The sequence below is a fragment of the Phaseolus vulgaris genome, chromosome 8 (genome assembly GCF_051622355.1).
Source record: "Phaseolus vulgaris cultivar YP4 chromosome 8, ASM5162235v1, whole genome shotgun sequence".
Lineage (NCBI taxonomy): Eukaryota > Viridiplantae > Streptophyta > Magnoliopsida > Fabales > Fabaceae > Phaseolus > Phaseolus vulgaris.
In genome coordinates this window covers 60,321,971-60,347,813 of record NC_143505.1, presented here as the reverse complement: position 1 = coordinate 60,347,813, position 25,843 = coordinate 60,321,971, and the positions used below count along the sequence as shown (strand labels likewise).

At 33.4% G+C, this 25,843-nt stretch overlaps 5 protein-coding genes across 11 annotated transcripts; 3 read left to right on the top strand and 2 right to left on the bottom strand.

Annotated features, from left to right (window-relative positions):
- Positions 1-927: 927 nt before the first annotated feature.
- Positions 928-6,088, bottom strand: LOC137823720 (omega-3 fatty acid desaturase, endoplasmic reticulum). 2 transcript variants are annotated; one of them, XM_068628958.2, is made up of 9 exons: positions 5,908-6,088; positions 3,519-3,874; positions 3,339-3,428; positions 3,053-3,119; positions 2,829-2,921; positions 2,543-2,728; positions 2,359-2,439; positions 2,033-2,170; positions 928-1,350 (listed from the first exon to the last, which is right to left on the bottom strand). In XM_068628958.2, exons 2-9 carry the CDS (start codon positions 3,803-3,805, stop codon positions 1,177-1,179), a joined length of 1,116 nt encoding a protein of 371 aa, XP_068485059.1. In that variant the 5' UTR covers positions 3,806-3,874; positions 5,908-6,088; the 3' UTR covers positions 928-1,176. The 2 variants fall into 2 exon arrangements, with proteins under 2 accessions (XP_068485059.1, XP_090150770.1); XM_090294644.1 differs by lacking the exon at positions 5,908-6,088 and adding an exon at positions 4,024-4,070.
- A 1,172-nt stretch (positions 6,089-7,260) lies between these two features.
- LOC150025695 (Pentatricopeptide repeat (PPR-like) superfamily protein) lies at positions 7,261-10,147 on the top strand. Its single transcript, XM_090294627.1, has one exon. The coding sequence runs from the start codon at positions 7,329-7,331 to the stop codon at positions 10,008-10,010; it is 2,682 nt and encodes an 893-aa protein (XP_090150753.1). The 5' UTR covers positions 7,261-7,328; the 3' UTR covers positions 10,011-10,147.
- A 1,752-nt stretch (positions 10,148-11,899) lies between these two features.
- LOC137823719 (jacalin-related lectin 3) lies at positions 11,900-15,094 on the top strand. Of its 3 annotated transcripts, none has more exons than XM_068628956.1 (7): positions 11,900-12,096; positions 12,233-12,445; positions 12,781-13,245; positions 13,353-13,580; positions 13,675-14,043; positions 14,163-14,384; positions 14,603-15,094. In XM_068628956.1, exons 1-7 carry the CDS (start codon positions 12,094-12,096, stop codon positions 14,897-14,899), a joined length of 1,797 nt encoding a protein of 598 aa, XP_068485057.1. In that variant the 5' UTR covers positions 11,900-12,093; the 3' UTR covers positions 14,900-15,094. The 3 variants fall into 3 exon arrangements, with proteins under 3 accessions (XP_068485057.1, XP_090150743.1, XP_090150742.1); XM_090294617.1 differs by having other exon boundaries at positions 11,957-12,096; positions 14,487-15,094; XM_090294616.1 differs by lacking the exon at positions 11,900-12,096 and having other exon boundaries at positions 12,200-12,445.
- Positions 15,095-15,770: 676 nt separating this feature from the next.
- Positions 15,771-18,804, top strand: LOC137824360 (Selenoprotein, Rdx type). Its single transcript, XM_068629989.2, has 4 exons — positions 15,771-16,214; positions 16,296-16,372; positions 16,954-17,272; positions 18,445-18,804. Exons 1-4 carry the CDS (start codon positions 15,948-15,950, stop codon positions 18,562-18,564), a joined length of 783 nt encoding a protein of 260 aa, XP_068486090.1. The 5' UTR covers positions 15,771-15,947; the 3' UTR covers positions 18,565-18,804.
- Positions 18,805-19,861: 1,057 nt separating this feature from the next.
- Positions 19,862-23,956, bottom strand: LOC137825672 (internal alternative NAD(P)H-ubiquinone oxidoreductase A1, mitochondrial). Of its 4 annotated transcripts, none has more exons than XR_016514900.1 (9): positions 23,233-23,950; positions 22,651-22,864; positions 22,392-22,552; positions 22,084-22,149; positions 21,614-21,773; positions 20,811-20,925; positions 20,392-20,571; positions 20,153-20,317; positions 19,862-20,065 (listed from the first exon to the last, which is right to left on the bottom strand). XR_016514900.1 is itself a non-coding variant. In XM_068631403.1 (9 exons), the coding sequence occupies exons 1-8, from the start codon at positions 23,611-23,613 to the stop codon at positions 20,165-20,167; spliced, it is 1,434 nt and encodes a 477-aa protein (XP_068487504.1). In that variant the 5' UTR covers positions 23,614-23,956; the 3' UTR covers positions 19,862-20,065; positions 20,153-20,164. The 4 variants fall into 4 exon arrangements, 2 of the variants coding, with proteins under 2 accessions (XP_068487504.1, XP_068487505.1); XR_016514901.1 differs by having other exon boundaries at positions 19,862-20,011; XM_068631403.1 differs by having other exon boundaries at positions 21,614-21,777; positions 23,233-23,956.
- Between the last annotated feature and the right edge of the window lie 1,887 nt (positions 23,957-25,843).

The following is a 25,843-nucleotide window of genomic DNA, read 5'->3' as shown; positions in this document are numbered from 1 at the left end:
ATTATCTTCTACCTTGTATATGATATTAAATAGTTTATTTATACATATTAATATTTTTTTATCAATAAAAAAAATAGAATAAAATATAAAGATGTAAGTGTTTGCCGTTTTATAACAAAGAACAAATAAAGAATACAAGTGAGTATGTTGTATTCATACACTATAGCATAAATACTAAATGATAAAACAACTCGAATACATAAGAAATGGATATTGAATTGTATATGAAATTTGTTTATAATATTTCACAAATGCAGGTTTTGTTGGATTCAAATTAAATTGTTTATGAATTGTAAATAAAATTGTTCTTTCTATATACATTTTCTTATGTAAAAGTTTTACTTTCAATAATCTTATGTAAAAGTTTTACTTTCAATAGTTTATTCTTATAATTGTTTGTGTGATGACATAATAGGACTATACTATATAGTATATATATATAAGAGCACGTACATGAACAACATTTAAAAAATAATAAAAACTTAGTTTTATTCATGTATATATTTATTTATATGGTGTACATTTAAATTATATTTTGAAATGTAATTATTTCATCCACTTGTTATTATTTTTTTATATTATAAAGCATATCTAAAAAGATCATTATGAAAAATAGAAAAACACCAAATAAATGAAGTGGTTATTTAAAGATATATGGCACACTTTAAAACGTTAATTCAATTTAATGGTTGATAATGTTCCAAAACTATGACGCAGTTTTAGTTTCAAAGTTTTCAAAGATCGAGTGAATAGGATAAAGATTTATCAAAATCTTTTGTTGTTTATGCAAAGCATTAACAAGGGATAGTTAAAGAATGAAGAATAATAGTTGATTTAATCCTGAATTGAAATTAAAAAGTAAAAAATGAAAAATTAGAGATATATAAGACATTGTTGCATTAAAAGAGAGAGAGAGGAAGTTGAAAATTGTTTTGAAAGGTGAGAATACATTAAAAATATAGAATGGTCCCATGTGAAGGCTCTGTGAGAAATGAAAACTGACAATTCAATATTTATTAGCAGAGCTATTAGAAATAGTATTATTCCATTGAGCCCCACTCTATATTCCTGTCTCTCTATGCAAATTGTTCAGAAAACGTTAAAGTCCAAAATGTAGCATTGAAGAAATGAGTAATTTGAGAAGCTAGAAAACAATAGATGGACCAAAATTTGAAGTCAGTCTCGGTGCAAGTGAGGATCGGTCTGATAGTAAACAATGTCTCCAGTGTCACTCACAAAGTGGTCTTCTCTCATGCTCTTCAACAAATACTTTATTAGATGAAATGGAATTGGTGCAGATCTCTCTGGCTCACGGTAATACTCTCCAAGAACTGATTTCGCTGCCTTTGTCTGCACTCATTTACCAACACATATTCATCTCATTACATATACCAATGTAACACAACTATGCTATACGACATAAATACAGATACACGTATAATTTCTAAAGACATAGAGACAAATATACATATAATTTCTAAAGACATAGAGACAGACACATATAATTTCTAAAATAATACGTGTGTTCTACAAGACAAGGAGAAGTTAGTTCAAAAATACGTGTGTTCTACATGGAGAAGTTCAAAAATACGTGTATTCTACCAGGAGAAGTGTGTTCTACTGGGAAAAGTTCAAAAATACGTGTATTCTATCAGGAGAAGTTCATGAATACGTGTTCTACAAATTCATCAATATGTGTTCTCCTTAAAGAGAAGGATTGGTGTCCGATACGTGTATCAGGATTTAAGAGACGTGTCTAACTCCTCCAACTATCATACTATCCTGTTAATTCTGACATTTGGTTAAAATACTCAAACCACATGCCACTTATTACTTGTGCCATCTAAGTTTTCTGAATTACTAGTTCTGCCCTCAACATGAAGACAAGTTAAAGTAATAGCCAATTTCTGATTATAAAATTGCAAGTGGGGTGCAGAGAAATGGTTTAAAAATAAGGGAAAGGTTACATGGAAAAGAGTGAGTTGCAGGAGATAAAACAAAAGTAGGTTTTGGAGGGAATAAAAAAGTGTACCGCTTGAACAAGGTTATAGTGAGGGATTTGAGGGAAGAGATGATGGATAACGTGGGTGCCAATGTCATGGTGAATGTTGTTGATCCAGCCATAGTCACGATCCACAGTTGTAAGACCTCCTCTTAAGTAACTCCATTCCTGTCCAATTCAGTTCACCACAAACTGTGTTATTGCTTTCCAAAAAACCAACACACCTCACCTAATTTCTGCTACGGCTAAGCTTAAGGCACATGTAAAAGAAATTAAAATGATTTGTATCTGAGGTGCTATAATAAGAGTAAGATAAGAAGTGAAAAGGATGCAACAGAATGAACTGAATTTGTTACCATGCCGCGGTACCAAGGTAGTTTCTTGGGGTGACCATGGTGATGCAAATATGTGACAAAGTCCAGCCACATAACAAATATCTGCAATGTTCAAACAATTATATAATTAATGGAGAAGTGGTAACTATTTTAGAGTTCAAAAAGAGGAGGAAAAAGAAGTAACAGTGTAGGAATGAGGATTTACCCAATATGGAACACCATAGACCTTGAGCATCAGAAGTGGACTAGTGATGAAGGATAGATAGATAAGCAGAGAAAACATGATAACCCAACATAGTGTTGAAAGTGCTATTCCTTTCCTCTCATTGGGTGGGAACAAATTGCTGTAGGGATTGAAGTGAGAGCCTTCCTTTCCGGGGCTTCTTCCAAACTGAAATGAGTTCAAATCACAAACAAAACTCATTACTTTGAACTGAATAAAATAATAACAATGTATTGTTGTTTCAATTCCTGGTAAAAAAAGCACTCACCAAATAAATTGGATACACAAACAATGGAAATGGCACAGTGAATCTAGCAAATCTTGTCACGTAGTCTAGACTCTTGTAAATCTTCTCTGTTAACTAAGACAATGACACAAAAAAAAAACCATGTTGAAGAACAGTCTCATGAAGTATAATAAGGGTACCCTTTTTCTTGGGTCTGCAAAATATATGTAATAATTGAATCACGGTAGAGGCAATGAATCACATACTGGCACCCATGACTCGTCCTTCTCAATGTGTCCATGGTTTTGGTGGTGAGTTCTGTGGCTAACTCTCCTGCAAAATCCATGAGAACAAAAATCAATTTGGTTGGCAAAAGTGTTCAGTTACACAGCCCAGATGTGATTTTTCAGGTCACTCAGAAGTAGATAGTAGTAAAACTTTCACATCCCAGATGTAAGTTTCAATTAAATGAATTTTCAAACATGCTATAAAATCTTAAAGAACAGAACTTCCAAGGACAAATGAAAAAGAAAAGAGATGCCATGAACCAACCATCCATGGTATGGAACGAGAATTGAGGAATGCAAGATGTGTCCCACCAGGCTGTTCAGCAGAGGGCTGTTTGAAAAGCTTCCATGGCCACTGTTCAATGCAGAAAGAAGAACTTTACAGAACAGAAAACACAAACATCCTGAACAATTTTTGAAACTCAAAACAAAATCAACACATTACCAGTCATGTCCAAGCACAAATATAGCCCAGAACATTGTTCCCTGAACAGGCCAATAGAGGAGCCAGAGAAACCAGTTGTTGAAGTGAATTGCTGCCACCACCAATGCAGCAATAACCAACACATCCCTGAGAACATAACTGAGGGATCTCCAAGGGTTCTTGACCCAGCAATGTTCTGGTATGGCTGCTCTTATTTCAGCAATCTTGAAGGGTGGAGGAACAGTTGGGTCAAAATCTTTTGAGTGCCCATTTGCAGCATAGGCTAAAGGCTGTGTGTCTTTAACCATTGCTGCTTGATTCAGTGGTTCTAGGTTTCAGGGATGTGTGGTGGGTGAGTGGGGTAATTGCTTTATCTTCTGTAGTACAAACCAAGAAGCATAGATCTTTGTAAAAATTCACGCATGGGGTCGTGCATTCATATAACCGCAGGTTGTAACAGTAGTAATAATAATATAATAATGCAAAAACATTCTACTTTTACTTCAATTGCTACCCCATTATTTACCTTCATTTGCTTTACCATAAGAACTCACAAACCAAGGATCATACATGCCATCAATTCTTTCATTGTTCTACACAATTAATCCCACTCTTTGAATTCCATCTCAGGAATAAAAAAATTCATTAAATATTAATGTGCATTTCACACAATTAATGTCACTATTTCGATTTTAGACTCCCATAATAAAATATTCATTAAATATTAATTTGTATTACCCATCAAGCATTTTATAAAATATCACACTTTTTTATTATTTTGAACTTCAATAATGAAACAACCTAATTAGGGCGACTAACCAGGGTAAAGGGTAAAATGGTAAACATATTTATGAATTATTCCTCCACCACTTTAGGAGATGGAAGTGTGTCTAACAATGCAGGCTTTATATCACGAGAAACTAAACTACATGAGACAAATATTAATTTTAAACTTGTTTCTTCTTATAATGTTTGTTTAGTACTACTTGTCCATTTTTTAGTATTAAAGTTTTTTTATTAAGGATTAAAGTATGTTCCTTGCTCAAATTGGGGTAAGAAACAAAAAAAAAAAAAACTGTCATTAGTTAGTTAAGGCTGTAAAAATGAGTTGAAAATATTTTTTTGGAGATTATATTGGACATGTGAAAAAAAAAAGTTTTTACTCCATGTGGCACAGACACTGACACGGATACGGAGATACGTAAAATCTCTAAAATGTAGGATACAAAGACACAAATCTATATATTATATAATTATGAATTATATAAATTGACAATAATGATTTATGTGCACAAGTATGTTCCAGATTATTTTTTGGAGCAGAAAGATGTTTTTTCATGACTAATTCACAATAATTTGTTTCTTATTTTTATAATCATAATAACAATTTATACAATAAAGTTTAATTTTGAGAAAATTAATGTAATTTTCCTTTTTAAAATTATGTTATAATCGTATTAGAATTGTAAAAAATCTAACAAATACTTTTTGAATTGAATACTTCACGGATACGTGTCCTACAGGTGTGTCATACGACCGACATACTGTTTAAGAGGAGTGACCGAACTTCATCTTATGACTCATTTAAAGATTTCAAAAATTGTTAATAAAATACAAAATTTATTGGGAAAAAAATAATGAATGAAATTTAATAAATGAGAAGTGAGACTCGTATTGTTTTCTAATAAGTTTTAATTAATTACAAAGAGTATAATATTAAATATTTTAAAAAATAAAGTTTGAATTTCACTTATTCAACCTGTTTGAACCTTATGATTCACATTTCATGTTCATATTTGCAAACTTATCTATAAAGTAAATATATAATAAATAAAAAATTCATTGTTTCTCAACAAGTAAATATATAACAAAAAAGGAACAAAATTATTTCACACTCTCAACAATAAAACACTTTCAGTTGAAAAAAAAATAATATAATAATATTTTTGTCTTTAAAAGTAAAATTAAATATGGTTAAAACATTAATTTATTAAATTGTGAAATGGGTGTATTTATTGTGAAGGATGTAAATATGAAAAAAATATTATTATGAAATTGGTTCAACAATCCCTTCCCTTATAACCCAACCATTGGACTCACCTAATATAAAGGGATACAAAATCTTTTGTGAAAATTCAAAAACTAAATTTGTTTAAGAACACACAACAACAAACACATTATTCAAACACAAGATATTCAACTTTCTAATGATTTTCTGATCTGAGTAAATAGTGTAACAGCATTTCCATATTCTGATCTGATTATAACAAAATTATTCAATTTCTTCAACCAAACAGGTTGTCACTAATTAGATGAATCATGTTCATAATCATGGATCGAAAATTACATGTATGAAGCAACAAAATCCACAACAGATTGAAAGAAAGTGAGAAATAGGAGAAAAACTTACAGAAGGGTTCAGCAATCTTGGAACATATGAAAACAGAGTCTTTATCAGAACATTGGTTTCAGTTACCACCCAACAAAAACATCATCAGAAGATATAGAAGTTCATTCGTGAAACAGAAAAGAAAGCTGTGGTAACTAAGAAAGAAAAATATGGGTCACAATAAAGAGTAAAGAAGCAAATCACCTTTTAAATGTGTTTGTTTCTAACTCTTAGACACAACGGAACGAAAGTTTACTAAATTTAGAGCATCTTTTTTGGATCGAAATTCAAAAGGAATCGGTATTTGTTCATATAAATAAGGAACCAACAAATTATTTAGAAGTATTCACAAGAAATTTGAATACTTTTTAAATAAATTCCAATATTTTGAAGTAATTAACGAAATGTATCATATGTAGTTATTAATTATATAAATATAAAAAATATATTATATATTTAGAAATATTTATCTATACCTCTATATATATATAGATTTCTTATTATAACCGTTTTTTTTATACAATTTTTTTACGATTCTACCTATTTAATATATTTCATTGGAGTATTTTGTCATTTCATATGAATTACTTAAAAATAAAATAAAATAATTTTTTATTTTTTTAATTAATATTAATGTACAGTTTTTATACACGAAGTAACTCATTCACTCTTTCCTTAATTCTTTATTTTAAGGTAACAACAGGAAGAAAGATAGAACACACTCTCATCCATTTATACATCAAATCTCACATGTCAAATAAAATAACCTCCACTTTCAATACTCTCTCTTCACTCCATTAAAGCAACTATATTATTTGATAATTTTTTTTTTATCTATCATCAAGTCAATAATAACCTCAAAGTGAACATCATCACACTCAAAACTTTTGATTGAAGAAGAAAAAAAGCTTAAAGAAGAAGAGAGACTTAAAAAAAAAAGTTGTTCAATTAATTCATTATTTTTTTTTAAAATGTTAATTTTTGTTTTTCAATTTCGATTAATTCAAAATTAGAACACACTCTCACCAATTTCAACATAAAATCTCACATATAAAATAAAATAACCTTCACTTTTAATATTCTTTTCACTCCATTAAAGCAACTATAGTATTTGATAAAGTCATTATTCTTTTGTATCTACCATCCCATCAAGTTAATAATAACCTCAACGTAAACATCATCACACTCAAAACTATCAATCGAACAAGATAAAAAAAACTTAAAAAAAGAAGAGAGACTTAAACTTAAAAAAAAAAAATTGTTCAATTAATTCATTATTTTTCTTTAAAATATTAATTTTTGTTTTTCAATTTCTAGTTTATTATAAAGCAAAAACAAACATATATCTTATCTAATGTTATCTGGTAAATTCATCTCCACATATTTGTGTGAAACACAAAGGAGATAAGGGCATTTGGAAAGCTTGGAAAACAGAAAAGAGCATGGAGAAGAACCTTATTATTCTACACAGTAAACCATGGCCTTCTCTGTTAATACCTTCTCACAGTGCCACCCAATTGGAGTGGCAGGGCTCAACAAGGGTCCTTGCAAACTCCAACAGTGTCTCCATGACCAATTTGTCACACCCAAAATTGATAGATACCCAGTTGAATGAACTATGTGTCAATGGTCACCTGAGTGAGGCTGTGGGAATTCTTGACTCTTTGGCCCAACAAGGGTCCAAGGTGAGACCCATTACCTTCATTAACTTGCTTCAGGCTTGTATTGACAGAGACTGCATATGGGTGGGTAGGGAGTTGCATGCTAGAGTTGGGTTGGTGAGAAAGGTGAACCCTTTTGTGGAGACCAAGTTGGTCAGCATGTATGCTAAATGTGGGCTCTTGGAGGAAGCACGGAAAGTGTTTGATGAAATGCATGAGAGGAATTTGTTCACTTGGTCTGCTATGATTGGTGCTTGCTCCAGAGACCTTAAGTGGGATGAAGTTGTGGAGCTTTTTTATAATATGATGCAACATGGGGTTTTGCCTGATGATTTTTTGCTACCAAAGATTTTGAAAGCTTGCGGAAAGTGCAGGGCTTTTGAAGCTGGGAGGTTGATCCATTCGATGGTGATTCGTAGAGGAAGGTGCTCTTCTTTGCGTGTGATCAATTCAATTCTAGCTGTGTATGCTAAGTGTGGGGAGATGACTTATGCAGAGAAGCTTTTTAGGAGAATGGAGGAGAGGAACTATGTTTCTTGGAATGTGATAATAACTGGATATTGTCAGAAGGGTGAGATTGAAGAAGCTCGGAAGTATTTTGATGCAATGCAGGGGGAAGGAATTGACCCTGGATTGGTAACTTGGAACATTTTGATTGCCAGTTATAGTCAGTGTGGGCAGAGCGAGATTGCAATAGATTTAATGAGGATGATGGAGAGTTTTGGGATTACTCCAGATGTATATACTTGGACTTCTTTGATTTCTGGGTTTACTCAAAAGGGAAGGATAAACGATGCTTTTGATTTGTTGAGGGAGATGTTTATAGTGGGGGTTGAGCCCAACAGTATTACAATTGCTAGTGCAGTCTCGGCATGTGCGTCAGTAAAATCACTAAGTATGGGATCTGAAGTCCATTCTATTGCTGTTAAGACAAGTTTGGTTGATGATATGCTAATTGGTAATTCACTGATTGACATGTATGCCAAAGGTGGCAATCTGGAAGCTGCTCAACGCATTTTTGATGTGATGTTAAAGAGAGATGTATATTCTTGGAACTCAATTATTGGAGGGTATTGCCAAGCTGGTTTCTGTGGCAAAGCTCACGAGTTATTTATGAAAATGCAGGAGTCTGATTCGCCACCTAATGTTGTCACATGGAATGTGATGATTACAGGATTTATGCAGAATGGTGCAGAGGATGAGGCATTGGATCTTTTTCAAAGAATTGAGAAAGATGGGAATATTAAACCAAATGTAGCATCATGGAATTCTTTAATTTCTGGTTTCTTGCAGAGTAGACAAAAGGAAAAGGCATTACAGATATTTCGGCGGATGCAGTTTTCCAACATGGCTCCCAACTTAGTTACAGTGCTTACTATCCTTCCTGCCTGTGCAAACTTAGTGGCTGCTAAGAAAGTGAAAGAAATTCATTGTTGTGCAATACGTAGAAATTTAGTGTCTGAACTATATGTATCAAATACATTCATTGATAATTATGCCAAGTCAGGAAATATAATGTACTCCAGGAAAGTATTTGATGGATTATCCCCAAAAGATATCATCAGTTGGAACTCTCTGCTTTCAGGTTATGTTTTACACGGCTCTTCAGAGTCTGCACTCGATCTTTTTGATCAGATGAACAAGGATGATAGACTCCATCCAAATAGAGTTACTCTTGCAAGTATTATATCAGCTTATAGTCATGCTGGAATGGTGGATGAGGGAAAACATGCTTTCTCCAACATGAGTGAAGACTTTAAGATTATACTTGATCTGGAACATTATTCCGCCATGGTCTATTTGCTCGGTCGTTCGGGTAAGCTTGCCGAAGCACAGGAGTTTATTCTGAACATGCCCATTGAGCCTAATATTTCTGTATGGACTGCCTTTCTGACTGCCTGTAGAATTCACAGGAATTTCGGAATGGCAATCTTTGCAGGAGAACGTCTGCTTGAGTTGGATCCTGAAAATATAATAACTCAGCATTTACTTTCACAGGCATATTCTTTATGTGGGAAGTATTGGGAAGCTCCAAAAATGACAAAGCTGGAGAAAGAAAAGATTCCTGTTGGGCAAAGCTGGATTGAAATGAATAACATGGTCCATACTTTTGTTGTTGGTGATCAGTCAAAACCATATTTGGACAAGCTACATTCTTGGCTAAAACGGGTACATGTAAATGTTAAGGCACATATTTCTGACAATGGGCTTTGCATTGAGGAAGAGGAGAAGGAAGACATTAACAGTGTACATAGTGAAAAGCTTGCGATTGCGTTTGCTTTGATAGATTCTCATCACAGACCTCAAATTTTACGGATAGTAAAGAATTTGAGAGTGTGTAAGGACTGCCATGACACAGCTAAATACATATCGTTGGCATATGGGTGTGAAATATATTTAAGCGATTCAAATTGTTTACACCATTTTAAAGATGGTCATTGTTCTTGTAGGGATTATTGGTAGAGCAAATAGACGTGAAAGAGAATCAATGGATTCAGAAATATGTAAATCTGCCATGTTGTTTTAATTACTCTTGATGTAAATGAATCTTTTGATGTATCTACATGAACAAAATAAAGGGACAAGATCAATTGACACCACGTGTCAATTTATATGCTTAAACCAAAAAACAGATCCTTTCATATCCACCATTAGGCTAAGATTATTATTTGTACTTGTATTCTTTCAATTCAAATGCAAATTGCAACCCAATTTTAAGAAGCTTCCACGGATTAGGTAGCTGATACTACTGCAGTTTTAGAGTGTCGTGGAATGCGAATAAAGGGTCACAAGTGAAGATGATCTTCAGTTTCTTCATGAAAACATGTAAGATAAAAAAGAGACTGGGAATTTGAGGAGAAATGAAAACTGATGCAGTTGATATTTCTGTCATACTAGATTGCAAATGCAACTATATTGAAAGAAATTCTACAAATTAGAAAATTCAATTGAAACAACTATATTTTCTAAATTTTTTAAATAAATCATCTACACGCTAATATTTTTTCTAAAGGTTTATCATTGAGTATAACTGCCTTAAATTTCAAGACATTTGTCAAGACTCCAACAAGGATTGGAATGAACAACTAGGTTCCTTCAATAGCCCTATTCAATAAATGGTTTTAAAAAAAAATCAGGATAATTTAGATTAGAAGCAGTATATTACATCAATGACAACTATTCTAGACTAAACATGAATTTTTTAGTTACATTTGAGATAAGCATAACCAAGGTGATGAAAGATTAGCCTCTTAACACTCAAGAAAATGCTCATTACGAGAAATTTTGATTTCTTTTGAGTTTCCTCAGACACTTTACGTCGTATAGTCAAAGGAATCTTGTTGGTAAGATCATGTTTATGTGACACAGATAATTAACAGTAACTAACAGTACAGTGCAGAAAAAAAAGGATTTTTGAGCCAATCACTTAAAAACCGAAAAAAAGTTCATATAAAAAGAAAAGGAAAGGATTTATATAAATATAGTATTTTCTAAATGAAAATAGAAGCAAAACACCAAATAAATATGAAGCAATGCAAACCATCTATGCTTTAGAGCTTCTATTCTCATGTTTCAAGGCATGCAATCACATACTGTTCAGATTTATTGCAGAGTTTGGTTAAGGAGGAAAATGAGAAAATAACAAAAACTGCAATTTGACGTAAGAGAATCTGTTCACATTATGATACCGTTTGAGAACCCCATTTGGTTACAATACATGAATTTGTGATGATTCCCAGAACAAAGATTTGAAAGTTGTCCTGTTGAAAATTTCTAACAAGAAGATATAATAAATAAATTATAAAGCCAATAATTGTAGTCTTTTCATGTTCATCAATAACTTTAAGTAACAGATTATCATTCAAAGATGCTTTATAAATTAATGATTGGAGCGACAAAATTCAATCTGGGAAAAAGATTGGTAGAATAAAAAGTGTGGCATGAGCAAGCATCCACAAAAGAGTATTAGATTCTTCCTCAAATTGTTTATAAGAAGCACATTATGAGTAAGCATGGTGTAAAATTTTAATACAAAGACCATAAAAGGGTTAAACAATAAAATATAAGATGGTGTAGAATATGAAATGATCATTAGAAATCATATTCAAAGAAATCTGTACCACTCATGGCACCAAACCACTAATAAAAGTCTAAGTGCTTCTGACTAAATTCCAAAACTCGAATTTAGTATAAGACGATATGTTCCTTTCCCTTTTCTCAATAATTTTGTACAAAATATGGGAAATAAGATGATTGCTCCTTAGACCATAAAAGTGCATGGAACTTTGTGTAATAAAAACAAGGGACTGATATATGTGGGGAAGTTGATTCCCTGCCTTTAAATCCTTCCCCTCCATAGTGCAACTCAAACTAGCTCTATCTACATAGTTCCTCATCTATATTATTCTTCTACACAAAGTCCCCTGCTCACAAACTCAACCACTTCCCCCATAAATTCCTCCTTGCCTCCTCCTAACTGAAACCCACATTAACACTAGCAGTTTTCTTAGTCCAAAGTCTAACATTATTATCCCTCAAGTAGAAGATGGTAGTACATGCATACAACTACTTATGCTACATTACATATGACTAAATTCATAGATGTTTATGTTAAATAGGACTAAATGCATAGAAACCATGTTTTTACCCTCTTTTTAACACTTTGCATGATGTTGTGGGTGCAGAGTTTTGAGGATTCCATAAAGAAACCTCAGTCAGTTGGACCATGGGGAGGCAATGGAGGGTCTCCTTGGGATGATGGGGTATACTCAGGAGTAAGGCAATTGGTAATAGTTCATGGGGCAGGCATTGACTCCATCCAGATTGAATATGATAAGAAAGGAAGCTCTATTTGGTCAGAGAAGCATGGTGGTAGTGGAGGCCGCAAAACTGACAAGGTAAAGGTTCCATATTGGCACTATAGAATATGATACATTAGAAAGAGAGATTAAGGGGGTGAAAGCTTTTTTCTTAGTGAGAAATAAAAACTAGTTATTGGTCTATACTTGAATGACACTTCTATACATAGAAACCAGTTATAGGTCACCTAACTAGTTAAAAAATTGGTGTGTATTTTTCTCTATGTCTTGACCATTCAAATGTAATCTAATGATCTATACTTGCAGTTCTTATTTCTAGTTATAAAAAGAGTAATAGCATGTTAAGTTCCTAGTTAGAAGTTGGTATTAATTAAATTTGAGCATATAAAACTAACTACTAATGACTGTTGCAGGTGAAGTTTGATTATCCAAAAGAGATCCTAACTAAAATCCATGGATACTGTGGCAGCTTCAATCAATTGGGGCCAAACTTAGTCCGGTCACTGAGTTTTGAGAGTAACAAGAAAACTTATGGACCATTTGGTGTAGAACAAGGGACATACTTTTCAGTCCCATTGACTGGGGCAAAAATTGTTGGGTTCCATGGCAGGTGTGGTTGGTACATAGATGCCATTGGAGTCTATCTGAAGTCCCTGAAACAACCAAATCCATCGAAGCCTTTGGCTCATTCCCAGAGCCCCATTACTTACTTTTCTGAGAATTCTGGTTATTCTGTGATACAAGGAACTCTGAATGAACACTACGATATTGTTCTTGCTCTGAAACAAAAAGATTATGTCAATAAGCCTTTAGCAAACAATGTGGCCAAGAAGATTTCTTTTGTCCAAGAATCCAATAATACTGAACAGAAAGAAAAGGTAAGAGAGCCTGCATTGGCGACCTCTTTGTCATTTAAAGTGTTCCTTAACTTTCCTTACTAATTCTAAAATTGCTCCAATGAATTTTTTATTCTATCTTCTTTCAGATGGCTCATGTGGAAGGGTCAATCCCAAAGGTTGGAGGTGTGGTCACATATGGACCTTGGGGTGGCATTGGTGGACATGTATTTGATGATGGAAGCTACACAGGAATCAGGCAAATCAACTTGTCACGCAACGTTGGAATTGTATGGATTAGAGTTTTGTATGATTATCACGGGGTGCCCATATGGGGATCCAAGCAAGGTGGAGCAGGAGGATTTAAAACTGAAAAGGTGAACAAAGAACAAAAAGGCAAATTTAGCTTACTCTACTTAATAAACAGGGAAAATCAGATTAATTTATAATCTTTGCAACATCATTTTGCAGATAGTCTTTGATTTTCCTTATGAAGTCCTGACACATGTATCTGGCTACTGTGATCCCTTGATGTACATGGGGCCTGTTTTTATAAGATCACTAACTTTCCACACCAATAAGGGAAAGTATGGACCTTATGGGGATGAACAAGGAAACTATTTCACCACAAGAGTGAAAGAAGAAAAAATTGTTGGCATTCATGGGAGAAAAGGTTTGTTCCTAGATGCTTTTGGAGTACATGCTGTAGAAGGGAAAGTGATAGTGCCTGTGGCAACCCCTCCCAAGGAAATCAACCCCAGAGAAACAAGCATTGGAGATATAGGCAATTCTCAATGGCCTAGCAAACTAGTACTTGCTAACTCATCAGCAGCTGAAGAGGTATGACCCTTTTTTGACAACAATTTTTAGAACTCAGAAGATATTGAAGGCATATTTAAAAAAAATGGTCAATCTCCTTTTATGGATTATGCTATTCACTTTGCTCATACCTTTGCTAGGTTTTTTGTGGTGTGATTAAAGAACCAGCTCCATGTGGACCAGGGCCATGGGGTGGAGATGGAGGTAGACCCTGGGATGATGGAGTCTTTTCTGGGATTAAGCAGATCTATTTGACAAAAGCATCAGAAGGCATATGTTCTATCCAAATAGAGTACGACCGAAACAGGCAATCTGTGTGGTCTGCAAGACATGGTGGTAATGGAGGAGACACCATGCATAGGGTATGATTATGAGCATCCACTTTCTTAATTTAAGCACATTTCACTGTCTTTCTTACTTCCTTAAACCAATATTTTAAAATTCAACCCCTTATCAAATTGTAGGAATCGTGTGCAATTACAAAATAATTCGAGTGTCAAATGCTACAAAGTACAAATGCAAAATGGCCATCACATGAACATTCTTAAACATAATCAAGCTTTGATTATTGTGATTTCAGATACAACTGGAGCATCCACATGAGGTACTGACTTGCATATCTGGTTATTACGGGTCAATCACCAAGGATGATCAGCAGCATATAATCATAAAATCACTGACTTTGAACACCAGTCGTGGGAAGTATGGTCCATTTGGTGAAGAAGCTGGGAAATTCTTCACCTCAACCACTACAGAGGGCAAGGTGGTGGGTTTTCATGGGAGCAGCAGCTTGTACTTAGATGCCATTGGAGTCCACATGCAACACTGGCTAGGAAACCAGAAAACTCCAAGGTCCTTCCCCTTCAAGCTATTTTGATCATTGTTTCTCACCAAAACAACAACTTGGCATTAGGACTAGTGTTGAGCAGAGCTTGAAATCTTGATGTGATAAGAGTTTGAAAAATTGATGCAATAATATTACGTTAAGGAAAGTTGTGTAATCGAATGATTGATAACATCATTACTTGTTACTTGAAATAGCCATTTGGTGGAAAGAGAACATTTTGCTATAGTTAGATGTGTATGGGCTGCCCGACCCCCCTATATTCTCATCGTGTATTAATTTGTATGAAAGCATTATAGGAGACTTATTAAAAGTAATTAAAATTTTATTTTACATATATTTTATGTAATTGTATGAAATCATTTTATCAATCTACAAAATATTTTAATGAAATTTTTTTTATATTATTTTTTAATTAATAAATTTAAATGTAAAATTTTACTAAATTCACTCTTATTTTTAATATTAACTTAGATCATTAAAATAAAACATTTTTTACATTAAATCTAAATATTTTTAAAATAAAATAAAAGTCACACTACAATAATAATAATGTATAAGTGAAGTATAATTTTTATTATAAAAAAATACAATAATTATTTTTTTTATTTATTATTGACCTACAATGTGGGTAGATCTAATTGAATCAAGAGACTACATTCGTCCCACAATTGTTAGGACTATTGCATGGTCCGTCCCACATTGTCATAGTTAATTAGGATAGATATCACATTTTCATTCTAAACTAATATTTTTTTTTTAACATATAAGGAATTGATAAAATATATAAAAATTAACCAAACGTATGATAAAATATTTAAAAGAATTCATAAATGGGAAATAAAAAGTAAAGAAATTAAGTAAAAAGAAAAATATTGAAGTGTAATAACATTTTGATGTTTAAAAAAATGAAAACGGAAATTAAACAGTGAAGTAAAGTTTCGAGTGTGTGATTTGTATCTGCTGCCACAGTGGAACACCACACCACACCACACACTTTTGTTCTCAGTATCACTTCATCTTCATTTTTCCATTCCAATTCCAATTCCACCTTCCATCTTCAACTTCACTGCCACTGCCTATGGATCGTGCTCAGCTTCTCTTGTTCGGTCTACCTCTCTTTCTTTTCTGCTCTGACCTCTTTTCCCTCTTCACTTCACCACCACCACCGCCTCATCACCACCACCACCACCACCATCCACCCCACCACCATCACCACCCACCGCACCACCATCACCATCCGCCCCACCACCACCATCCGCCCCACCACCACCATCATCCACCCCATCTCCATCACCACCCGCCCCACCACCATTACCAGCCTGTAACAATAGAGTTCCCCCCCGAGGTAATTTTTTTCAGAAAAATCCCATCTTTATCATTATTTCAATGTCCCATTAACGTGTCTCTTCTCTTCTTGCTTTCTCAGAAAACCACCAGCAGTATTGCAAATGCGGGTCTCGGCAACACTGTCAACATCAATTTCTGCTCTTCTTGCTCTTACAAGTACTTGTTATTAGTATTATGGTGTTGCTGTTTTTTAACCTTGATGTTCTTTTATATAGAGAGAAGAGTTACAAAAAAGGAAAGGTTTTTGAGATTATGGGGGAATTGACCTAGAAAGATTATTTGTGACTTTAGGTTTTTGGTTTAGGGTTTATATTATCATGTATCAGTGGTTAGCCGCGGAATGAGGGAAATATTGTTCCAGATCATTGCTTTATCTTATTGTTTTGTGTTTCTTAACCCTTTCTTTTGGTACGGTTGAAAGAAAATGAAAAGAAGAGAAAAGTTTGAAGTTTAAATTGAGTAGAAAATAGAAGGAAAGATAATTTTGAATTTTTGTTTCTAAACGTTAATTTTTCTTTCCTATTTTTTTCTATTTTCTGTCTACCAAACAAAAAAAATGCATTGTTGTCTGTGTTTTATGACCCCTCTATTTTTCTTTCCTTTCATCAAAGCATCTTTGTTACCTTACGAAAATGTATTCTTAAACAAGTTGGTTCATTGCAATTTGCATGCACATGGTAGTGTTGTTTAGGATGGGGAATTTGTTGTAAATGGATGGTTGTGTTGGTTGTGTGTAGGGGAAATGCAGTGACAATGAAGAATATGTTGGAGATTGCTTTTCCTGGAACTGAGGTTATTCTTTCTAATTATCCACCATCGCTTCCAAAGCGTCTGCTAAGCAAATTGGTTCCAGTTGTTCAGATTGGTGTTATAGGAGTGGTTGTTGCTGGGGAACATATATTTCCAGTGTTGGGTTTTGCTGCACCTCCTCCTTGGTATTTCAACTTGCGTTCTAATAAATTTGGAACCGTTGCTAGTACATGGCTTCTTGGGAATGCCTTACAGTCATTCTTACAGAGCTCTGGAGCATTTGAAATTTACTTCAATGGTGAACTGGTTGGTGCCTTTCCTCCATCTTTTTTATTTTTCTTATATTTGTTAGTACACGTTTCGTTGCCAGTTGAGCTCGTGATCTTTCTCTTCGGTAAATGCAAGTTTTGTTGTGCTTTGTGACTGTGTTAGCACGTGTAATCAATTGGGTAGATGTCTCACATGAGTTGTTTGATCAACATTTTACCACTTCACTGGGTTTCTCTGGTTAACTCTGGGCTCACTTAGAGAAATTTTAGCTACTGTCATATAATATGTTAAGCAGCATAATTATCTTTGGCTGTGTTAGTTGTATTCTTATCAGTTATCACATCACATTTTCTGCTAAGGTTATATTTCATCGTTGAATTTATTGAATTTTATCGCATTTAACAGACTAAAACTAGTTTAAGATCTGCAGAAAGATATTGTGAAAAAGTGGGTGGAGTATGGGGAATTGGGACGTATCCTCCATTCAAGCTAAAATGTAGCACATCTTTGTTACCTTGAGCCAAATAAATCCAATGTGGTCCATTGACATTTTTATATGAATTTTTGTAGTTTGGAACCTCTGCTTTAAGATCACAGTTATATATCTACATGCCTTTTTGGGTGATTGGGGGAGAACGATTCCCCACCTTGCATTCAACATTCAACTCCTTTAGTATTTGGCATCTGCTTTAAGATCACAGTTATATATCTACATGCCTTTTTGGGTGATTGGGGGAGAACGATTCCCCCACCTTGCATTCAACATTCAACTCCTTTAGTATTTGGCATTTTGGCTTTGTAACATCATTTTGATTATTTGGTTTCTTAAATTCAGTGTTTTTTTGCATATAATTTGTGGGAATTAGTAAAAAGTTTATTTTTGCTGTTCCTAAGAAATGGACTAAGAGCTTGTTTGGATATAAAACTATAAGTGTTTTAAGAGGAGCTTGTCTACTGAAATAAACTTCATAAAATTTCAGTAGAGAACTAAGCACTTCTAGTATATATCCAAACAGGGTCGAACTTTAAGTTAATTGGAAATAAACTTATCATTTTTTCTGTTTAAAGAGTTCTTATCTGAACGATCTTTTGATTCACCTTGCCTCTTCTGACTCTAGAATTACTTAGATGGAAGGTACTGTAGTATATGGCATCTTCAATGCTTTTTGAAATTTTACTCATTCCTTAAAACTCTTCTGCCCTTGAAGGTTTTCTCTAAACTGAAGGAGGGAAGGTTTCCTGGAGAGATCGAGTTGAAGGATTTGATTAGCAAAAAGATGACAAATTCTATACGTGATAATGGTGTGCCAGAATTGATGTCGTCTTAGTTAGTGCCTTTGGTGGAGGCATATGGCATATTTTGAACTGTCATAAAATGTAACTGGACCTGACATTGCACTGTGAAGTGAGAGGTTGGTATACGTATATCTTAGGAATATCATGTTGTAAGGTTTCAGAGATGTTTATCCTGGTACATAAACTTTCTGTATTGAAAGGACTAAGTAACTGCTGAAGGAAAAACTCAGTTAATAGTTTGTGCACAGTTTAAATACTCCAACTTGTTTTCATTGTGATATCTTTTTATCATCAGCTCAAATAACTTCCATATACTGCGTTAAAAGTTTAAGATTTAATCAAGCTTTTGTTCCCAAAAAAATAGGCTGTTTTAGTTTTGGTTTCCAATTAAAATACCAAAAAGTTAATTAAGCAAAATTGAATGGTAGGATAAGGCAAATTTTGCTGCATTACTTTGTTGAAGTGGAAGACCCCTAAACTATATTTGTTATAGTAATGTATGGATAAGATGGAGTCTAGAAACTGTAACAATGTCAAACATGAATGAGTAAAGAACAAGACACTAAGCAGTTTAAAATATATATCAAAGAAATTACGCTTAAGTAACTATCGTTTGTATAAGCTATAATAGGCTTAATTACCTGTTGATTTTATTATTTATTTGTTTTTATTCAATTTAGTTTGTTTATTAATAAAATATTCAATCAAGCAATTAAGTCATGACCTTTTGAAGCTTCAATCATGTCTCTTAACTTTTGAAAATATATTTTTTGCACTAAAATTAATGTTATTAGCTTTATAAGTGTTTATTATAATATACTATTATGTGTATATTAAAGTTATTAATAATTAGTCGTTAACGATTTTATTGTTGATTAGATGAAAACATTTTATTAACGATTATATAGTTAATTAAATAAAAATAATAATCACATTGTTATGCTTTTGAAAATTAAGAAATTTAATTACATTTTTTATTAATAGATTAAATTGAGTAAAATAAATAAATAACATTGAGTAAAAATCAAGCTTATATGATAAATACGTAAATCATGTGATAGCATGCCATTTAGGTAGATTGTGGTGATTCTGGAAGAGCCTTTTTTTTAAGTAATTTGTTGGGTACAAATTACATTGAATTTCATTTATATCACTGCATTTACAAAGGGAGTATATATTATTATTATTATTATTATTATTATTATTGTCAAATGTGATCATGCACAATTTGGGAATCGTCTAAACATTAATTTTGGTTTATTACTGCCAATAATGTTCCTGGTGCTGCAAATTGAATCATAACTACTAGAAAGAAAATAAAAGACCATAGACAGGAAAAAATTAATCTATTGCATTCCCCTTCATGTTTAATCTGTTTTAAACAAATTGAACGTGTAAACAATATCATGAAATAGTAAAGTTCCATGATCTTCTGCGTAGAAATTCATCTCCTGAGATATTACTGGCTTTTGAAACATGCTGCTAAAAAATGATCCAATTAAATACACTTCATCTTACAGTTTTACTATTAGTCTGCAAAGCAACCAACAAAATCGAAGTATTGTAAGGCCTATTAACATTTCTAAGTCTTAACAAAAATTACACGAAGAGAGTATTTACCTTAAAAAGTTTTCATATTCTGCTTATATCTCGGCCAAACACAAAAGTAGTAGCCCAGTTGATGGCTACATAGAATCTGTTCCTCCAGCTGATAACACGAGTTAGGTATGCTGAGCGCCAAATAAACCAACTGACAAAACCTGCCATAGATAACCCTTTGTCCTCCTGTAGGACATTACGTGAATGAATCAAACCATGAGTTTATAAAGCACCTGTAAAAGCTTAGGAGTGATAATCACCTTGCTCTGTCTGAGGTCCACTAGAGCCTTGTAACTCCCTATAGATGCCATGCTTCCAAGGTGCTTGTAAACAAAATGTTCCCCAAAGTCTAAGTCCTTTGCACTGTTTGCACGGCCTCCATTTGCTTTACCTATTTTGTTTAGTAAGATTGCTAAATATTTACCTTGCCTTTCTGCCACCTGCGGTTCAATCCAAACGGCAACGCATTAGATTGGTAAGAATAAGCTTTCAGGCACATGTGAAAAATACAACATCAATTCACTCATGAACCAATAACAGAGTAAATACAGCAGTAAGACATTCAGAATGAAATCTGTCAGGAACAAAGACCTTAGTGCAAAATCAGAACTACAAATTGCAGGAATTTAAGAAATTAATTTGTGTGCAGAGAGAAACTAATGAATCCAATGTCACGTACTTGGGCTAAAGCCGGTAGTGGTTGTTTTCCAGTACTTTCTACAAATCCACTGCAGTCACCTATTGAGAAGATATCATCTACTGTAGGAACACGAAGCCATTCATCAGTGCCAATCCTGTGAATAAGAAACTTCAACAATTTGCTTTATGAAAATACACTAATCTATAGTTATAGTTATCATGAAATAAAAGAAACGTGAGAACAGAAGACATGGCACATCAAACGTGTGTCAAACACGAGGAAAACCTGATACATCTAACGATAGCTTATGGTGGACAAATGAATAAAACAGTAAAATATAACTACGTATACGTATCGATTTATACCTCAGCTTTAACATTCTTTACACCGTATAACTACTACCTGCCGAATCCAACCATTGATGTATATGTATTTTACATAACGATTTTCATGCCAAAGTTTGGAAGACTAAAAGATATGTGGGTAATAAAATTATTTATATTTTCTTATATTTGAAAACTACATATTACAAAAAAAAAATGATCTATATGAAACCTTGTGAGAATGAAATGCCTGAAATGAACTTTCAAATGCAACCTTGAAATTGAAAACTTCGTGAGATGTTATTCATTGACTTAAGATTTGTTTTGGTCTATGCCTAATTCAGTCTCCTTAAAAATAAATACATGCGTACAATGAGTGATATCTTTGGACAAAAGTAACCCTGCTATCATGATAAGACACATCATATCTATTCATATACCAGCTCCCAATTTGTAAATTTGAAACAGCTGTCAGTGGAAAGAAAATAAGGGCAACTATGCTGAGTAAGAAAGAACAACCTTCCACCAGGAGATTTAGGGAAATCCAAAGACTGAATAAAAGCTGATGGACCAACTCCAGTCGACCATACGAGCAACCCATATGGTACCTCAGTTCCGTCATTTAGGATAATCTTCCTCTCCTCGACATCTTTCACAATGCCACGGACTAGTCGGACTCCTGACTGATAGAAACTTCAATATGAGGAGATATAAAACTAATACTGATTTTAAAAACTAGCCTATCAATCAGTTTCCATCATACTTATATGATTCCAAATACCTCTGTTAGAAGCATTATGTCGTGATTATATTTCATATTTTGATAATTAATTAATACCATAGTAATTACTAATAGACTACACATTTCTTTAAATGGAAAGCTGGGTTTAGTTGTTCTTCGTTTCTTTTTATATGACATTCAGAAGTTCGAAATCAGCAGGAAAAGATTGAACAAACAGAACAGAAGCTCCTTTTGACATATAGCTCACCTTTGTCAATTGATTGGTGGCATATTGCCTGAGTCGGACATCAAAGGAAGACAGGATCTCATTGGCCTAAAATGGCATGAATAAATTGGTTAAAAATTAAATTACCTTAAAAGAAAATTTTGGCATGAAGAAAAGTGACAATGGTGTTTCTAACCATTATGTTGGCAATTATTGTAATTTGTAAGACAGTGATATACAATGGAAAGAGCAACAGGTTAGTTGTGATAAGCAAGAGTTCTGTTGCGATAGGTCATACCAAAAATCTAGTCTATTTGGTTGAATCACATATCTAACTCTACTAAGCACACCTCAATTAAAGTAACGTGGATGTAATCCTTCACATGAGAATATCTCTCACGGACATCTCTTACGATAAAATCACTAAGTTCACCGCTGAATTCAACTCCAGTGGGACCGCCTCCCACAACCACACAGTGTAACAGCCTCCTTTTTTCCTCTTCTCCAATCCCTGCATCCAAATCAAATACAGATTGCATAAGTGATGTATAATAACCCTTATTTTCATGTGACTTTATATTAAGCTAAAATATAAAAATTGTTGTAAACCTGGAACATCAGACATCATTAAGTTCAGAAGCAACTTCCGACGAATTTCCTGTGCATGGTAAACTTCACGAAGAAAAATTGCATGCTCATAGACTCCATGAATTCCAAAAGTGGTAGGTTGTGCTCCTAATGCAATTACCAGCTTATCATATGAGATTGCAAACTTCCAGGGATCTAGTGTCTTCGTTCCTTCAGTTACAGACTCACATTGCACCTTCAAAACCATTTTGCCAGATTCTCCCCAATTAAACCACATCGTGAGTACCAATATTTCAAGTAATACTAGTAATTCTCCCAAATTAAGACACATTCTCAGTACCAATATTTCAACTAATACTAGTATGATGCCATTTTGTTCACCTTAAGGCAGTGCTAAACCCCTGAATACATAGTCACATATAAAGAATCTCAACATGCTAAAAGTTATAGAAACGTATGCAAATCAAGAAAAGTGATATGATGCAAGTTGTCCACACTCCACAGATATCCATGATCAAGTAACAAACCAAATCACGCTTAATTTAATGACATTTAACTGGAACAGAGACCGTGGAATTGAACGGAGAGAAGTAGATAACATACGACATGGTTGACAGCATCAATGGAAGTACAATTGGCGAGGAAGAAGAAAGAGCCAGGTTCCCGGGAAATGGCGGGTTGGATCCTGGCGATGGGTTCGGCAACAGTTCTGAACTCGAGCGTTCCGACGCACGTGGAAGCCAAGAGAGGCGTGAACACCATGTGGTTGCGCGGTGACACGCAAACGATGTCGTAGATTTTAGGATCCAGGCCCTTCATGAGGCGGCAGCCAGCCCAGCCAGAGCCCAGCACGACCACACGGGGCTTCTCGTGGGCCTTGGTGGGCCCGAGACCGGCATGGTGAACCGGGCTTGTGGAGGTGCTGAACCGGGAGAGAGAAGTGAAACGGCGCGTTTTGGAGGAGAGGTGTCGGAACCAAGACATGGCGAAGGTGTGAAACTAACTAACAGAGAGATTGTTGTGTTGTGAAAGAACGAAAGAGAGAAAAAGTTCCAATTATTGGGGTTTGTTTGGATGGATCAATTTGACTTGACTGATGTAAGAGGCTGCTTTCGCGGGATCGGAGCGTTGACGCTGTTGTCACGTGTTATGACGATGATGCAGACATGTATCAGCAATGCCGCAATGGTGGCTGCTTCTGCAAACGTGCTTCTGCAAACGTGCTTCTTCACCGCTTTTTTGCCTCCAATCATTTATGTCAAGTGCTTTTTCTTAACTCTTCTTTATCTATTTTGTTTCCTTTCATGTATTAGATTAAACTAATTTCAATTTATCACATTTGCGAAGGACTTATCTTCACCGTTTAGACCAAACCTCCTTTCCTCCTTCATTGTTGTAATATAGTTACTAATTAAAGCATATATTTTATTTAGTTTTTTTATGATTTTTTATTTTTTATTTTTATTTTTTTATCAGCATAGTTTTTTTATGATAATTGATACAATCTAACTCTAACTTTAATATTGAAAACAAAAACAATTATTTTACAATATAATTTCCAAAACAAGTTTTTGAAAACATATATAATATCTTTTAAAACGAGATTTTTTCTATTTTCGCGCGGTGCAATTAGAGTTGGAGTACAATTAGTAATAATCGCAGTGTAGGAAGAAAAAGCCTTGTACCATTTTTCTGTTGCCCTGCTTTGTGCTCATCACTCACCTTATCCATATTGGGCTTTAAGGGGTTTGTCCCTTTCTCATTTTCGGCAAATTCTTCCTCCACCCAACATTTTTGAACCTGCACCCAACACATTTTTAAAATTTCGAAAATATTCTTTATTCTAGATATGAAAATCCAAAATTGAAAATAATAGATCCAGAAGAGCTTTTTGTGCTCCGGACATAAAAATCCGGAAACAAAAATCAAAAGCCAATTTCGGATAAAAAAATTCATAATAAAAAAATAATACATTAAGAACATTTTCGTCTTTTTCATTAGAATTGGGTGTAGGAAGCAATTGCCCTCATTTTCATGGTTTAAAATATTAGAGACTGCTTCTTCCTTCTTACTGCACCTTCATATCTTTTTGTATCACTCCATACTAAATCTAAAAACACCCTTTTATTCTTCTTGTGTCACCTCATACATAATTCAGAATTTTTTTTGGATCCGAAAGTGTTCTTTTATATTTATAAAATCTGGAAGTATTTTCTAAATTTAAGAAAAACCTATAAATTACATAATATGGATATATTATGGATTACATAATCTGAATATATTTCAAATTACATAATTCGGAAGATAATCTCATATCTAGAAAAGACTTTCGGATTATATAATTCATGAGCTAATCGCATATTTGAGAAAAGACTTTCAAATTATATAATCCGAAAGTTAATCTTATGTCGAGAAAAACTTTCATGTCCAAAAGAGCTTCCATATTATGGAATCCGAAAATTAATTACAACAAATTTTCAAATTACATAATTCATAAACTAATTATGAATCTAGAAAAAAACTTTTAAATTATGTAATATAGAATATTAAAGAAAGATATTTCTAGAATAAAAAACTTACAGGAAAGACAATAACGTATAGAGATGCCGAAATATTCACTTGGTTTCATTGATCTTTATTTTTTGAGAAATTACACTTATTGGTAATAATAAATTATATTTAATTTTTTTTTAATTTCAAAATAACCATATGTTATTTTTTATAAATTTTATATGTTTTATAATTTTTAAGTAAACATTTAAATCTCTCATATTTTTAATAAATGTCATTTTCTTTTTTAGTGTTTTTAATAAAGTGAAATAAACTTCTTTTATTTTATTTGTAAAAAAAAAATTGTAAATCATTTTTTTAATTTTTATATTTTAAAACATTATTTTCAATTTTCATTATCTTTCACTTAAATTTTGGTTAAGAAATATTTTTAAATAAAATAAAAGAAGTTATACCAAAACTAAATATTTATTTAAAATTAAAGGAATAGGAGTCTTATTTAATATAATCCCACAAAAGTAAGTTCCATTTTTTATTTTTCTTTTTTTAGTTATAAAATCAAAGAAACTAAAGATGTAGCATCATAACAATGCACAAAAATAAGCATTATTCGCGACGTTAAAACATCTTAACAATCTTGAAGACATAAACCGAATAAATATGTTCTGAAATTTTTAAATCCAAAAATACAATATACAATCTG

Excerpts from the sequence above, each read along its gene's own strand:
- LOC137823720 (XM_068628958.2), bottom strand. The coding sequence starts at position 3,805 with ATGGTTAAAGACACACAGCCTTTAGCCTATGCTGCAAATGGGCACTCA. Across the intron at positions 3,429-3,518 it reads TTTGTGCTTGGACATGACTG|TGGCCATGGAAGCTTTTCAA; the intron begins GTAATGTGTTGA and ends TGCATTGAACAG. Across the intron at positions 2,171-2,358 it reads TACCTTGGTACCGCGGCATG|GAATGGAGTTACTTAAGAGG; the intron begins GTAACAAATTCA and ends TGAATTGGACAG.
- LOC150025695 (XM_090294627.1), top strand. The coding sequence starts at position 7,329 with ATGGAGAAGAACCTTATTATTCTACACAGTAAACCATGGCCTTCTCTG.
- LOC137823719 (XM_090294616.1), top strand. The coding sequence starts at position 12,215 with ATGATGTTGTGGGTGCAGAGTTTTGAGGATTCCATAAAGAAACCTCAG. Across the intron at positions 12,446-12,780 it reads GAGGCCGCAAAACTGACAAG|GTGAAGTTTGATTATCCAAA; the intron begins GTAAAGGTTCCA and ends TGACTGTTGCAG. Across the intron at positions 13,246-13,352 it reads ATACTGAACAGAAAGAAAAG|ATGGCTCATGTGGAAGGGTC; the intron begins GTAAGAGAGCCT and ends ATCTTCTTTCAG.
- LOC137824360 (XM_068629989.2), top strand. The coding sequence starts at position 15,948 with ATGGATCGTGCTCAGCTTCTCTTGTTCGGTCTACCTCTCTTTCTTTTC. Across the intron at positions 16,215-16,295 it reads CAATAGAGTTCCCCCCCGAG|AAAACCACCAGCAGTATTGC; the intron begins GTAATTTTTTTC and ends TTGCTTTCTCAG. Across the intron at positions 16,373-16,953 it reads TGCTCTTCTTGCTCTTACAA|GGGAAATGCAGTGACAATGA; the intron begins GTACTTGTTATT and ends GGTTGTGTGTAG.
- LOC137825672 (XM_068631403.1), bottom strand. The coding sequence starts at position 23,613 with ATGTCTTGGTTCCGACACCTCTCCTCCAAAACGCGCCGTTTCACTTCT. Across the intron at positions 22,865-23,232 it reads TTGATGCTGTCAACCATGTC|GTGCAATGTGAGTCTGTAAC; the intron begins GTATGTTATCTA and ends ATGGTTTTGAAG. Across the intron at positions 22,150-22,391 it reads TCCACGTTACTTTAATTGAG|GCCAATGAGATCCTGTCTTC; the intron begins GTGTGCTTAGTA and ends ATGCCATTTTAG.